General features: G+C 31.5%; 1 protein-coding gene across 1 annotated transcript; it reads left to right on the forward strand.

The window, feature by feature from the left end:
* The first annotated feature begins 395 nt into the window (after positions 1–395).
* On the forward strand, positions 396–3,564 carry LOC149538341 (receptor-like protein kinase 5). Its single transcript, XM_089799695.1, has 2 exons — positions 396–2,756; positions 2,877–3,564. The coding sequence occupies exons 1-2, from the start codon at positions 2,372–2,374 to the stop codon at positions 3,275–3,277; spliced, it is 786 nt and encodes a 261-aa protein (XP_089655821.1). The 5' UTR covers positions 396–2,371; the 3' UTR covers positions 3,278–3,564.
* The last annotated feature ends 10,584 nt before the right edge of the window (positions 3,565–14,148 follow it).

Genomic DNA, 14,148 nt, shown 5'->3' on the forward strand with positions numbered 1-14,148 from the left:
AATTCGTCTCTTCTACATGATTTAATTCGTAGATTTAATTCATACAATTTTGTTCTGCAATCGTGCATTGACGCGCATTCACGACTTCCAAATGTAAATGATCAAATGCATTGCGGGTCGTTCACGTCTCCGCATCTTTCGTCGCTTTTCAGTACCACGTAACATCGGAACCTAGAAAGCGCAATTATATCAAAGGAGAAATGGAATCCTACGCAGCGCGCACTACCTAAGAAGTTTCCCATTTTTGTTGACCAAATTGGGCCGGTTCACACCACTCGATATTTTCTGGTTTTTCCAAGTTGACATCATTGCTGACGCGACGAATAGAATGCAATGGAAATCTGGAAGCTCTATGCCATTGTGTCTACAAAGCCAGCGTTTTCTTAGCATAATTTGAATTTGCATAGCATAGTGCAGCAATCATGGTCCACCCAACTCTCGCTTTCTTTTCATTCATTCTCAGCAATTTCCTTTTGCTTCCCCACTGTGCTTCTCTCTCACATGACGGACTAATTTTGATTAATATCAAAAAGGCAGATTGGAGAGACAGCAGTAATGCTTTGAGCAACTGGAACGAGTCCCATCAAACTCCATGCGCTTGGAAAGGAATTGCTTGTGATGAGCTCGACAGAGTTACCACTGTTGATCTCACCGGTGCGTTGATTTCAGGCAATTTGACTTCTGCCATTTGCAGCCTTCCCAATCTCACACAATTGACTCTTCAGAGCAATGCCTTCACTGCTCTTTCCCCAGACGCCCTCTTCAATTGCAAGCGTTTGCAAGTGCTCTATTTGTTCAGCAAAGGCTTCACTGGAACACTCCCAACTCATATCTCCGAGATGAGTGAGTTGAGAGTCCTGAATTTGTCAGATAATGCTTTCAGCGGCTCCATTCCACCTGCTTTCTTGGGTAATTTACCGCTGCTGGAGATCATGGATCTGGCGGAAAATGATCTTTCAGGTAGTATTCCTACCAGTTTGATGTCTCTGTCAAATCTGACAGAACTCTCTTTTTATAAAAATAAGTTGTCTGGACGAATTCCGGCCAACATTGGCCAGCTGAGAATGTTATCCGCTTTGGATTTGGGTCACAATGAGCTGCAAGGCCGAGTTCCCGACGCGATTGGCAATCTTAGATATCTGAGTCTTCTTCAATTGCAAGACAATCGGCTTACCGGAGAGATACCTTCTCAGATCGGGAAGCTGCCTCAGATGAGTAACTTGATGCTCTACAAAAACAACTTCAGTGGCTGGTTGCCCCAGAGTTTGGGCTCATATTCCGATTTTGTCGTCTCTGATGTGTCTCAGATTGAACTGGAAGGACCTCTGCCGAAGAATCTCTGCAGGGGATGAATGTTGTATGGCTTCGCAGCCTCTTCCAACAAATTCAACGGTACATTGCCTTCCTTCTTTGCAGACTGCAAATCTCTGGAGTATCTGTACCTCGACGACAACCAGCTGAGTGTGAGATTCCAGCGGGGCAATGGGGTGCTGCGGAACACAAGGGAATGTTTCTAAACAACAATAAGTTCCAAGGCCAGATCTCAGCTTCTATTGGCCAGGCGAAGAATCTGACAAGATTGAGGATTAGCAAGAATCGTGTCGAAGGAACAATTCCTCCAGAAGTTGGGCGTCTTACAAAACTTCAACTGTTTGAAGCTAGCAACAACAGGTTATCAGGGCCAATTCCACGTGAACTCGCAAACTTAAGTCTGGTTAGGATTCTCAAGCTGGACCACAATCTTCTCTCAGAAGAAATTCCCGAGAAAATAATGTCATGGAAGAATCTCAATCAGCTCAATTTGGGTTACAATCGACTCACAGGAGAAATCCCTGGTATTTTGAGCAACGTAAATAGTCTTGATTTGTCAAATAATCTGCTTTCTGGAGGTGTTCCTGCCGAATTGGGACGAATGAATCTGAATATTTTCAATGTATCGAAAAATCACTTGTCTGGGCGGATTCCTGATGGCTTAGACAATCCAGCTTACAAGGACAGCTTTGTGGGCAACCCGATTCGTGCTCCTCGTCAAGTAAAATGTCACCGCAGAGGTTAGCGACCATTCTAGTGCCATCTTTAGTTATATTAGCCATTGTAACCTCGCTCTTTATTTATCTGTGTCACTCCAAGCGGCGTTACCCAGACACGCAGTCGTGGAAGATGACGCCATTCCATTCCACAGATGTGGACGAGGCGTTCATCCTTCGCAACTTGAGAGAGAGTAACGTGATTGGCTCTGGAGGCGCCGGAAAAGTTTACTAGGTCATTCTACAGAACGGGCAAGCCGTAGCTGTTAAGAAGATCCGGAACCGCCGGAACATGAGCACATCAGGAAGAAATCGCAAGAGAAAAGGTTTGCACGGAGTGTAAAATGGGGGAAGTGGAGGTGGACAAATTGGGTCTCATCAGGCATGCTAACATCTTGAAGCTTCTCTGTTCCATTTCAAGTGAAGACTCCGATTTCAAGCTGTTGGTGTACGAATTCATGCCCAACGGCAGCTTGTTCGACTGCCTGCACGGAAATCGATCTAGACCCCAAGTAAATCTCCAATGGCCAATCCGTTATCAGATTGCTCTTGGTGTAGCCCGTGGCTCCCCTCCGCTATTGCACAGAGATGTGAAATCCAGTAACATCTTGCTGGACGAGAATTTTGGGGCTAAAATTTCAGATTTTGGGGTGTCCAAAGAGCTAAATAAGCTGGGGTATGAATTCACGGTGTCTGGTTACGTAGGGTCACACGAATACATCCCTCCAGGTATCAAAACTCACTCTTTCGGATCGACAAAATATAGTTTTCATACGGAAATTCTCTACTTTGTTTTTGGAAATTGTCTTCTTTCTTTTCATTATATTTTAAGAAATTATTGTGATGCAGAATATGCGAATAGGCCAAAGGTGAACGAGAAGAGTGATGTGTACAGTTTCGGAGTGGTGATGTTAGAGCTGGTTAGCGGAAAGAAAGCTACGGGTGAGGTGGAGTATGGAGAGGACGGGGACATCATGGAATGGATACGCAACAGAATTCTGATGGGCGGACAAGAGGCAGTGTTTGACGATCGCATGGTGGGAAATAATTGCATAGAACAAATGATGCGTGTCTTGCATTTGGGTTTGGTTTGCACAAATACAGTGCCTAACCAGCGGCCTTCTATGAGAAAAGTCGTGGAGAGATTAGTAGCGTGCGGTGGAGATACGCGGAAGGAGAGATTTGAGAATCTCGGAACGAACTTGAGTAACGATTCCGACAGCGATTGCTTTCAAGAGACGGACTTGTAGATTATTGTCCACGTCTAGTTTTGTAGCATTGCTTCCTCAAGCCAAAACACATGTTTGATCTTGTCCGTATAAAGATAAGGCCCGGCTTAACCGGCCTACTCGAAGCATTGACTTCTATTGCGCTGTGTCGTGTGGAACCCATTTGACGGCAACCGTTGTTGTTCTGTTTAAACTGAACTTGTGTTTTAAAATTTATTGACCAATCGTTATTAAAATAAAGTTGAGTTCCACATTATTATTATTACTTGACGGAATAAAAAGGAGAAGGGGATTGTAAATTTTTTTAATCTGAGTTATTTTGATTTAAGTTTATGGTGTGGGTAAAATTATTTTCAATCTATATAATTTTTTTAATTTAGAAATAATAATATGATTTATGTAATGAAAATAAACTATTTAATAATTATTTTAATATTTTAAATAAATGATTAATTTTAATAATTTAAAAGGTATTTTTATTTGTATTTATTTTATATATTAATATAATAATAAAAGTAATTTTTTAAAAAGTGAAATAAAATATCTAATAATGTTTTTTTTTGACGTGTAAGATCTTTATTTAAAACTAATGGTTAGAAATTATAAGAAATAGATATAATTTAAATAGTTAAAATAAAATCATGTTTTTTATATACAAAGATCTATATTGAATTTTTTTATAGATATAATTAGTATTCCACAAAATTAATACTTATTTTTGTGGATATTAAAAATAAAATAAAATTATTAACAAAATTTAATCTAATCTTTTATAAAAGATTATATGAAAAAACTAAATTTATGTACTTTCATATATAATGTAAAAGAGGATTTGTTATACAATTGATGCAAGAAAATATACATAGTTTTATGGCATTTTTCACATTTTTAATCATTTTGTAAAACAAAAATAGATGTATATATCATATATAAACATAATATTAATAGTATTACAAATTTAATAGTATTAAATAACTTTTTTTTTCATTCTAACAATTGATTATTGAGATAAATGTATCATAAAAAATATTTTTTTAAACATTATAAAAATTTAAATAAATATAAGTCATTGTTTATAAAAAAATATTCACTTAAAAATATTTATTTAAGATAATTATTTTCTCTAAATGTTAATCATAAAATGATCAATTTTATGAAATATGGAAAATATTATTTCTTAACATTATTAAAAAAAAAAAATTACATTTTTAAATTAAATATTAATTAAATGAAAAAAAATTGTCTTTTTTAATTTTAACTTCTAATCATTACTTTTATATCAATAAGATTTATAAATTATAATATTTAATATTGATAATTGAAAATTAAAATGCATGCATAACAAAAATTAGTTATTGAGAATTAAAATATATGAATAATAAAAACACATTTAAAATAGTTTACTTCAACAAATCTCAATCTTGTGCTTGCAAAAAATGTGAAATTTGAACATTGCATAATGGAAAGGAGAAATGATAGCCAAATAAGTGGGTCCCACATTTATGACAGACTCGAAGTCAAAGCTTCAAGTGTGCCAGTTAAGTTTGGCCTAAAGATAATAAACAAAGCCTGCTTGAGAAGGTTTAGAATTTCAGATTAAATAACATTGCCTTCTGTGTCTAATTTAGTTTATAATAGTGTTTCAAATGTGTCTTGTCATATGGTTGGTCACATATAAATTTAATGCACTTAATTTTTTCTTATTTATATAATTGGAGTCATAGTGCTTACAATGTTGTTTTCATCAAATGGCTTGTCAAATACGAATTGAATATGGGATTAGATTTTTCTTATAAATATAATTGTTATATATATATATATATATATATATATATATATATATATATATATATATATATATATATATATATATATATATATATATATATATATAGTTGAACAAAAGTGGAAATACCACTACATTTTTTATATATTTATTTTTCTTATTTTGGTTCAACAAGGACTCGTGGAGGAAAGAACCCAACAAGAAAACCTCCACTTCTGCTCATTAAAATTCTAAAGTAACTAAAAAGTACAGAAAAAGAGCATGATAATAACTTATTGCCAAACAAACCTAAAACTACTAAAGTTTACAAAATTGGTCATATGAAAGGAGGCCAAATGTAATTTTTTTTTAAGAAATCTGAATCATAATACAATTGCTAACTTGAGTATATATAACCCTCCCCACTTCCCAATTACATGAGTAGAAAATTTTATACATATTTGTCCCAAAAAATAATCCTACCCCAATAATGAAGCTGACAATGTCACAAAGTAGTAGATGTAGAGCCCAATATGATGAAGAAGAAGTCACGGACGCCTATGTAAGTCACACATAGAACCATCAGAATATATCACCCAAATGAGCCATGGTAATAAAGCTTCTATTATCAATTTGAACTATATGTGTAGATGAGCCAAGAGAATATTATCATGAAAATTCAATATGTGAGTCAAAAACATATTGGAGGAGAGTAGTATAGAGCCCTATGATGTACCAAAAACTATAGTACAAATAAGACATGTATTCACAGAGTGAAATATCTTGGAAGTACAACTAATATACACAATATAGTATTCACAAAAAAAATATTCAGTCTACTATATCAATCTACAGCATCATACTGTGCATAAATACCAATAACTATAAGTATTGATTATATATTTCTAATCCCCAAAACAAATAATTTTCTCAAGTATAGATTTTGTATTGAGGAAGATTGATATCCATCACTACTATACCAAATTGAAATATTTTTTTGGCTTCAAAAGCTAAATCAATGGTACTATATCTTTCACCTAGCATGTTTCAGTGTCAGGTAGTAGTTTTATGAGTTTTATTTTACACTATTTTGTCAATGCCTTCGACTGCTAGCATCCCAATACTGTTACGAGATGCAATACAAAAAAATTCATATTTAGAATCAGACAACTACACATATTCTAATATCGTGTATTGCTAGTTGTTAATACCTACACTAAGGTGCTCTCATTATCTTGGACAACTTTCCACATCATATGCTATGTCCTTCTTTTGATAAATATATTTCAACATTATAATATTAATATCCACTTTAAAACTTATCGTGCAACAATGGTCTTATAATCATTGACAACTTTTCTCTTATTACAATAACCTAGAGATAAAACTTTAGATCAATGAATTTTCATAAGGCTCTCTTTAATGTTAGCTTTGAAACATATCCTTGCATGGCTTTTCGGCTAAACCAATTGAAGACTTCACTTCTAAGAAATGGGGAAGAGATAGTGCAATGTTGCATGCTTGTATGTGTATGTGTGTGTGTGTGTGTGTGTGTGTATATGTGTGTGTGTGTGTGTGTGTGTGTGTGTGTGTGTGTGTGTGTGTGTGTGTGTGTGTGTGTGTGTGTGTGTGTGTGTGTGTGTGTGTGTGTGTGTGTGTGTGTGTATATATAGGTGGTCCTCTAAATATTTATACATACAAAGATGTCAAACAAAAACAACTCAAAGAGTAAAAAGATCTTAGGTCTTCCATAGTTGAGCCCCAAGTTCAACTCCTAGGAGACACTATAAACTAATTAACTAGAATAGTTTATTCATTCAATGTCATAAAATAGAAACATTTTTAAATAGGAGAACACAAATGATGTAAATGATAGTACTAGTTGATGTTGATTGTTAGAAATTATCAATCATTTGATCTTGATTGAGCTAGTATTAAATTTAGGCATTTTATAATCACTCAACTTGTATTAAGATCTACTCAAAGATGATTCTAGAATGTATGAGAATGCAAATTATTTTATTTATCAGCATAGAAAATTGTGTATAAAATATCAATGTGTCTATCTAGTAGAAGGTTTCGTGTCAGTAATCTTGGTCATGGTATTTTTGTTCTGATGTGTGAATCATGCTTTGATTTCTTACAACATTTATGTTTTTTGTTTCTATTTTGTGCTATTAATGACTTTCATTTTCCAAACTGTAATATGTTCTCTACAACCTCACTGATCACGAAAAAGCACTCTTAGCATGCATGATTTGAGTATGACATAACCTCTTAGTATTTGATTTATCAAACTATCTTTGAAAATACATTTTTTTCTAGCAACCATGTTTAATAGGGGAAAATGATTAAAATTACAGTTACTATTGTTGTATCATTTTATAATATTGTTGTTTAGTTACTGAATTTCTTTAGGGATATTTTGGTAAAGGAAATATTTAATAAGAACAAGAGATGAAATTCAATGTAGTTAGATTCCCATTTTACTAAAACAAATTTTCTAATTTCACAATTCTTTGACAAATTGCCCAACTTTTATGTTTCCATAAAATAAAATTTTTGTGTATTTGGTACAATAGTCTTTCAAGCATACATAAGGAAATAATTGTATTTCCATATAGATACCTAGGTTAAACCTTAATTTGATGATGAGAACATATAGGAATGGATGAATCTAGCCACACTGCACTCCAAGTTAAGAGAGAATTAAAAGTGACTAACAATTCAATTGCTGTACTATGCAAAAAAAGACACCAAGCTGCTAGTAATCCCTTCATATTTATAGGAAATATTTTAGGTATTATGACCCATAGAGTTCAACCAATTCCTTGTGAAAATGATGCTATTTATACCAATAGAAAAAATAGAGATAGCCTCCACCCAAGCAACTGTAAAGAAGATCATATGGAGCATCCTAGTAACTAGTATTACAATCTAATAGTGCTAGAATAGATGCTTGAATTCCTCTTATAGAAAACATTAGAAGTGGTCTCCTACTAGGTTTGTCTAAAAAAAAATGCACCTATAATAGGACCTATTATAGGAACTAAATATATATTTTACTAAACATGTATGGCATGAATATTACATTTATGGAAACTTCTAATCTCACAACTAAGAATATAACTTGATTTCTAAAATATATGAACCATTGATAGAACAAAATTGATATAATTTGTCAATGAACTACAACTTGAATAACACTACATGTATACTAGTCTATAAATATTGAAATAAAAGCCGATAAAACTCTTATTATAAAAGCATACAATTATATCAAATTATGTAATCCTGTATAACCAACTTCACCTATCATCAAATAAAAAAACTATATGTAACCAAAACCTATGATACTTCATTGATAACAAATTGTAGGTTCATACACCAAATTAAGGTTTAACTCAGTTATTAGGTCTAAAGTGCTACATAGTCATGAAGAGTGTTGTACACACACACACACACACACACACACATCAGAAATAGAAGTTGATATCTTCTTGAACCCCTTTGAACTCATTCAATGATAACATATGCGCCTTGGGGTCCTAGGACCCCTAGAGACATATTATATTTGTTCTAATGGTGACTTTATGCTATATATTATAATAAGTAATCATTATATCCTATATAATATAATATAATATCATATGATATGATATTATATGATATAATATATTAAAATATAATATAATATATTATGATATCATATTTAATATAGTATATTAGCAATGATTAGGATCTCATTTGTAATAATAAAAAAGACACAACTTGTATATCACATGAATCATGAAGGAGATAATCTAGTACCCTACTTAACTTTTGATCCACACCCTCCATTTTTCATGTGTTTCTTTTCACTAGTTTGGTGATAATGTATTGGGTATTGGATAACCAGAGGTACTTGATATATCAAGTATCTAGTTTTGATGTATTAGGTAGAAGCCAGAGGAAGAGGGTTGACCCCGTAGCATAGAAGGTTGGAGACCAATAAATATTTACTTGCTACTATCTAATCAATACCTTTCCTCATCATCAAAAACATCTTCATGGTTAAAACCATAATAGAGTACTTCAAAATATTATATCAACCATACTACCCGGGTAAAAGCACAAACCTGTGTCACCTTTTATAAAGGAGAAGTGATATTAGAATTTAAAGTCTTCAACTTTAACGAAATAAAAGTGGCATTTGTGCTTAGAATTTGAAGATGATGTAAACTAATGAAATGTGTAAAATTGGATGAAGTTTATGTATATAATTTTTTTTTTAAAAATTGAGTGAAAATTTTATTTATTTTTTAATTTTTAAAGTGTATTTTTTAATTTTTTAAAAATACTAAAAATATAGAGTATTTTTCCCGTCAAAAAAATATATGCAAATCTTCATATTTTGGTTTGATTTTGGAATATGTTAGAGTTAACATGTATACCTGGTGCACCAAAAAATAAAAAATAAAATTCGGCTAATATTTTTGAAGTTATAACTGGTCAAAGTCAAAGTTATCAGAAATAGACAGTTTTTTTCTCCCATCAAACATTTCCCATCAAATCTACATATTTTTTTTAAAAAATTACATATTCTTGAAGAAGACTCTCTCCTCTAGTGCACCATTAAAAGAAAAAAAAAAAATTAACATGATTTACTATTTTTTTCTTATTTTTGAATAGACATCTTCTTGAATCTTAAGATACCTACTTGTAATATTTTTAAATTATAACATATTATTCATAATCAAAACTTTAAAAAAATTATACAATCATAATCGTGACTCCGAGAACTACTAAAGTATATTTTTAGTTTTAAAAAATACTTCAATTTAGTAGGTCAAATTGGCCTTCAAAGTGAGATGTTTATAGAAGTTCTAATTTTTGCTTATTTGGCTGCCACATAGACAGTTACGACCGGAACTATTTCGGCCATAACGGTTTCGACTGGAACAGTTACGGCCGAAACCCCAAGTCGGCTTGAGAAACCGCTAGTGGTTAGTTTGACTTTTTGATATAAAAAAATATTGTTTTGTCTTTTTTAAATAATTAAATATACAGGGACAGCGAAAATTGAAAGAAGATTAGCAAAAAACAATTAATTTTGAAGCAATTTTCAACAACTGTTTTGTGGATTTAATCAATATTGCAAAAGATCGAATAATTTGAAGGTGCTTTTTTTCTCTTCTAATTATTTTTATTTTTATGTATTATATATTGAACCATTAGCTGATATTTTGTAAAATCTAATTTTTTAATTTTTTTTTCTATAGATTGAATTATTGAATGGGTAGTAAAAGGAAAAGATCAAGGAAATATGATAGAAAAAGAGATGACAAAATGAAAGGCCATACAAAACATGCTCAAAAACAACCTACTGAAATTCTTGAACATGATGAGATTCATGAAGAAAATGAAAGTAATGAAGAGGAAGAAATTGGCAGTTCTATTGATAGAGACAAATTAGAAAGCATTAAAAATTTGATGGATTTGGATGAAGAACTACTTTTTAACCAAATTCCATCTAAAGATATGATAAATGATAACACTATCAAAAAGCATTGTCAGAACATGTGGGATGAATATTTCAAGGATAAAAGTATATTTGGACAGGCACAATTATTTGTCAAGTTATTTAGGAGAAGAGATATGAGACCTATCTTAGAGTTGTTGGGTGTTGATAACAAGAAAAGCCATGCTCATAATATTAATAAAACAATAGTTGAAAATTTGCAAAATGCTTATAATAAAATTGGCAACACAACTCGAGGAGGTGATTTGAGTAATGCATGTAGAGCATTGATGACTACTATATCTAGTAGAAAATTGACACATAGAAAATAGGTACGTGCAATTTCTGATGTACTACATATATCTAGAAGAACTGTCCAAAGATACATCAAGAGGAGAAATATGCTAGATGATAACATTGAGAATAATTGGGTGACTATTTGTAGAGTTCCTCGAAAAGACAGGATTTCTGAAGAAGTAAAAAGACAAGTTATTGAATTTTGGACCACACATTCTCGTGTTTCTTCCAATAGGCGTGGTACTATACAAATTAAAGATCAAGAAACAGGGGACAAAATTGAACATCCAAAACATTTCATAGATATAACTCAAAGTGAACTTTTTGAAGCATTCAAACAAGAATTTTCAAATGTCAAAATATGTCAAAGAATGTTTGAGAGTTTACGTCCTTCCTTTGTACGCATAAATAAGATGCGAGAAACTTGTTGTTGTAGAAATCATGTTGAATTTGGTCTACACTTGCAATCATTTAAAAAAGTTATGGAAATACTTGATCCTAATTTGGTCATCCCTAGTAGTACAACACAATTTGTGAGGTCCATATTATGTGATAAATTAGAAGATTCAGATGAATTCAAAGTGCAATGCATCAAAAATCAGTTTGAAGTTTGTGCAGATTTACACAAATTTTCTCAAATTATGCAAGTTGAGAATATTAATGAATCCACACCAGTTTCATGGATGAGATATGAATATGAGACATACCAAAATAATAGAGGGGATGAATCTAGAAAAATTGTATTGAAGGAGAGTGAATTGCATTATGATGAGTTCATGGCCAAGTTTCGTCCATTGATATATCCACATATCCAACATTGTCATGGTGCACAATGGCAAGCTAAATAGTTTCGTGATTCCAAAAATTGTTTTCCACCTGGTTGTATACTTTTAATTGTAGATTTTTCTGAGAATTATACATTTGCACCTCATACAGAGCTCCAAAGCCAATATTATCATTCTGAACAAGTTGCAATATTTGTGCAAGTGACCTATAGACATGCACAATTTGAGGTGGATCAGATAGAAAGATTGGATGAAAATGAACGCATCATCATCAAACAGGTTCATTTCTATATTAGCGATGATAAAGTTCATGACAAGAGTTATGTGGCTCATTATTTTTTAATGTTCTCTGAAGATCTCAGAAATCATGGAATAAATGTTTCAGAGCACTTGATTTGGTCTGATGGATGTGCAGGTTAGTATACACCAAATAATTACATATTTATTTAACTTTATTTTAACTTGTATTTATTTGGACATGTCTATTTCTATTTAATATATGTACTTGGATAATTGTAGATACTTATCATGTTTCACGTTCACAGGACAATTCACATCTGCAAAAGCATTTAATTGGTTAGCAATGCAACATGCTAGAACCAATGTTAAGTTTTTATGGAATTTCTTTGAAAGTGGACACGGAAAAGGGGAGCATGATGGAGCAGGAGCATGTATAAAACATGCACTTCGACAACATGAACTTGCAGGTAAATATATGCATTTTTTAAATGTACATGTTTAATACTCTAATAGCATATGTTTTAAATTTTATATATACATGCATATTTTATGTACATACAGGGAATAGGATAGAGAGCGCAAATCATATTATTGAATGGTACAAAGTTCATTTTGCTACTCGAGATACTGAATACAATAAGCGTTACTTTTGGGAGGTGAAAGGTGAACTAAATTATATTTATTTTTAATGTCTTTTTCAAATCAAGTTGAGTTTTTAATTAAATATTTATTTTGAAATATGACAATTAGTGTTTGTATTTGTAACAGATATAGATCGATCTAATCCTTACAATTGTCAAACGATTCCTAGAATTAGAAGTTTACATCAAGTGATGACTACAGGAAACCATAAACCTCCAGTACTTAAAGTAAGAGAGAAAACATGTTTTTGTGATGATTCCATTAAGGACAATGTAGTGAGTGCATGTGAAAATATTGAGAATGGATATGTTTCATATTGGGATTTGAAGGAGATAGTTAGAAAGCCTCCTTTTGAAGATGTTGACATTGACATTGACATTCATGATCTTGTATATTCAGCCGATTATGAGCGCATTTTTGATTTAGTTGTGGCAGGTTTGTGTGCATATATACATATATATAAATTAATATACATGTATTTTTTTTTAAAATTAATTTATATTTCTCTTTTTATATACATGTAGGAGATATTTTTGCAGTTCAAGCCTTACCAGATAATGCAGAAAATGTGGACTATTATCTTTTAAGATGCACAAAAGCAAAACACAAGTTGCTAGAAGGAACTATAGATGCTAATGAACAGTCATAGCCAATTGGATCAGTTGTTATTGAAGGAACATATTATCAACAAACAAGGGTAATTGGTAGTGGTATTGAATTTATTGAATACAAGCCTGGAGAAAAGGTTTTACACTATAGCAACCAAATTACAATTTGAAGCAGTACAAAGAAAAGGACGTCGTGGAAATCAAAAGTGGAAATTGCCTATTGAAGAACACGAAAAACTTCTAGAGATAATAAAAAGTAGAGAGGATCCTAACAATACATTGTTTGTGGAGCTCTAGTTTACCTATGTACTTATTGTGGAGCTCTAGTTGAGTTATGCCTGTATAGCTCTTATACTTTCATATTTAATATTGATAGGATATTTGTTTTATATAATTTTTTGTACATTGGATCATTTATCTTGCATATGCAAAATTAGACATGTATTGTTATTTTTATTTAAATTCGACATGGATATCTCATTTAAGACCAGGTCTCTTAGGACCTCCCCTTAAGACAACCTTTTTAGTATTTGTATGTATTTGTATGTGTACATATAATCTTTATATGTTCTTATATGATACATTCTTTATGTTTGTATATAATCATTATGTTCAGATTACATGTATATGTTATATGAACTATGTTACATATAATTACATGTACATTATATTTTATTAATTAAATGTTGTTAATTATAGTTAATTAAGAATGTATGTCATTAAATATAGTTAATTAAGTTATTAAATAGAGTTAATTATTAAGACATTAAATATAATTAGATTAAATATAGTTAATTTAAAGGTTAAATATAGTTAATTAAGGTGCATGTCATTAAATAGAGTTAATTAAGTCATTAAATAGAGTTAATTATTAATACATTAAATATAATTAGATTAAATATAGTTAGTTATAGTTAATTAGATTAAATATAGTTAATTATAGTTAATTAAGACATGTCATTAAATAGAGTAACTAATTAAGTCATTAAATAGTGTTAATTAGTAAGATATTAAATATAATTAGATTAAATATAGTTAATAGGATTAAATATAGT

Source organism: Cupressus sempervirens, chromosome 9 (genome assembly GCF_028749045.1).
Source record: "Cupressus sempervirens isolate cs-2001-9-10 chromosome 9, ASM2874904v1, whole genome shotgun sequence".
NCBI classification, from domain to species: Eukaryota; Viridiplantae; Streptophyta; class Pinopsida; order Cupressales; family Cupressaceae; genus Cupressus; species Cupressus sempervirens.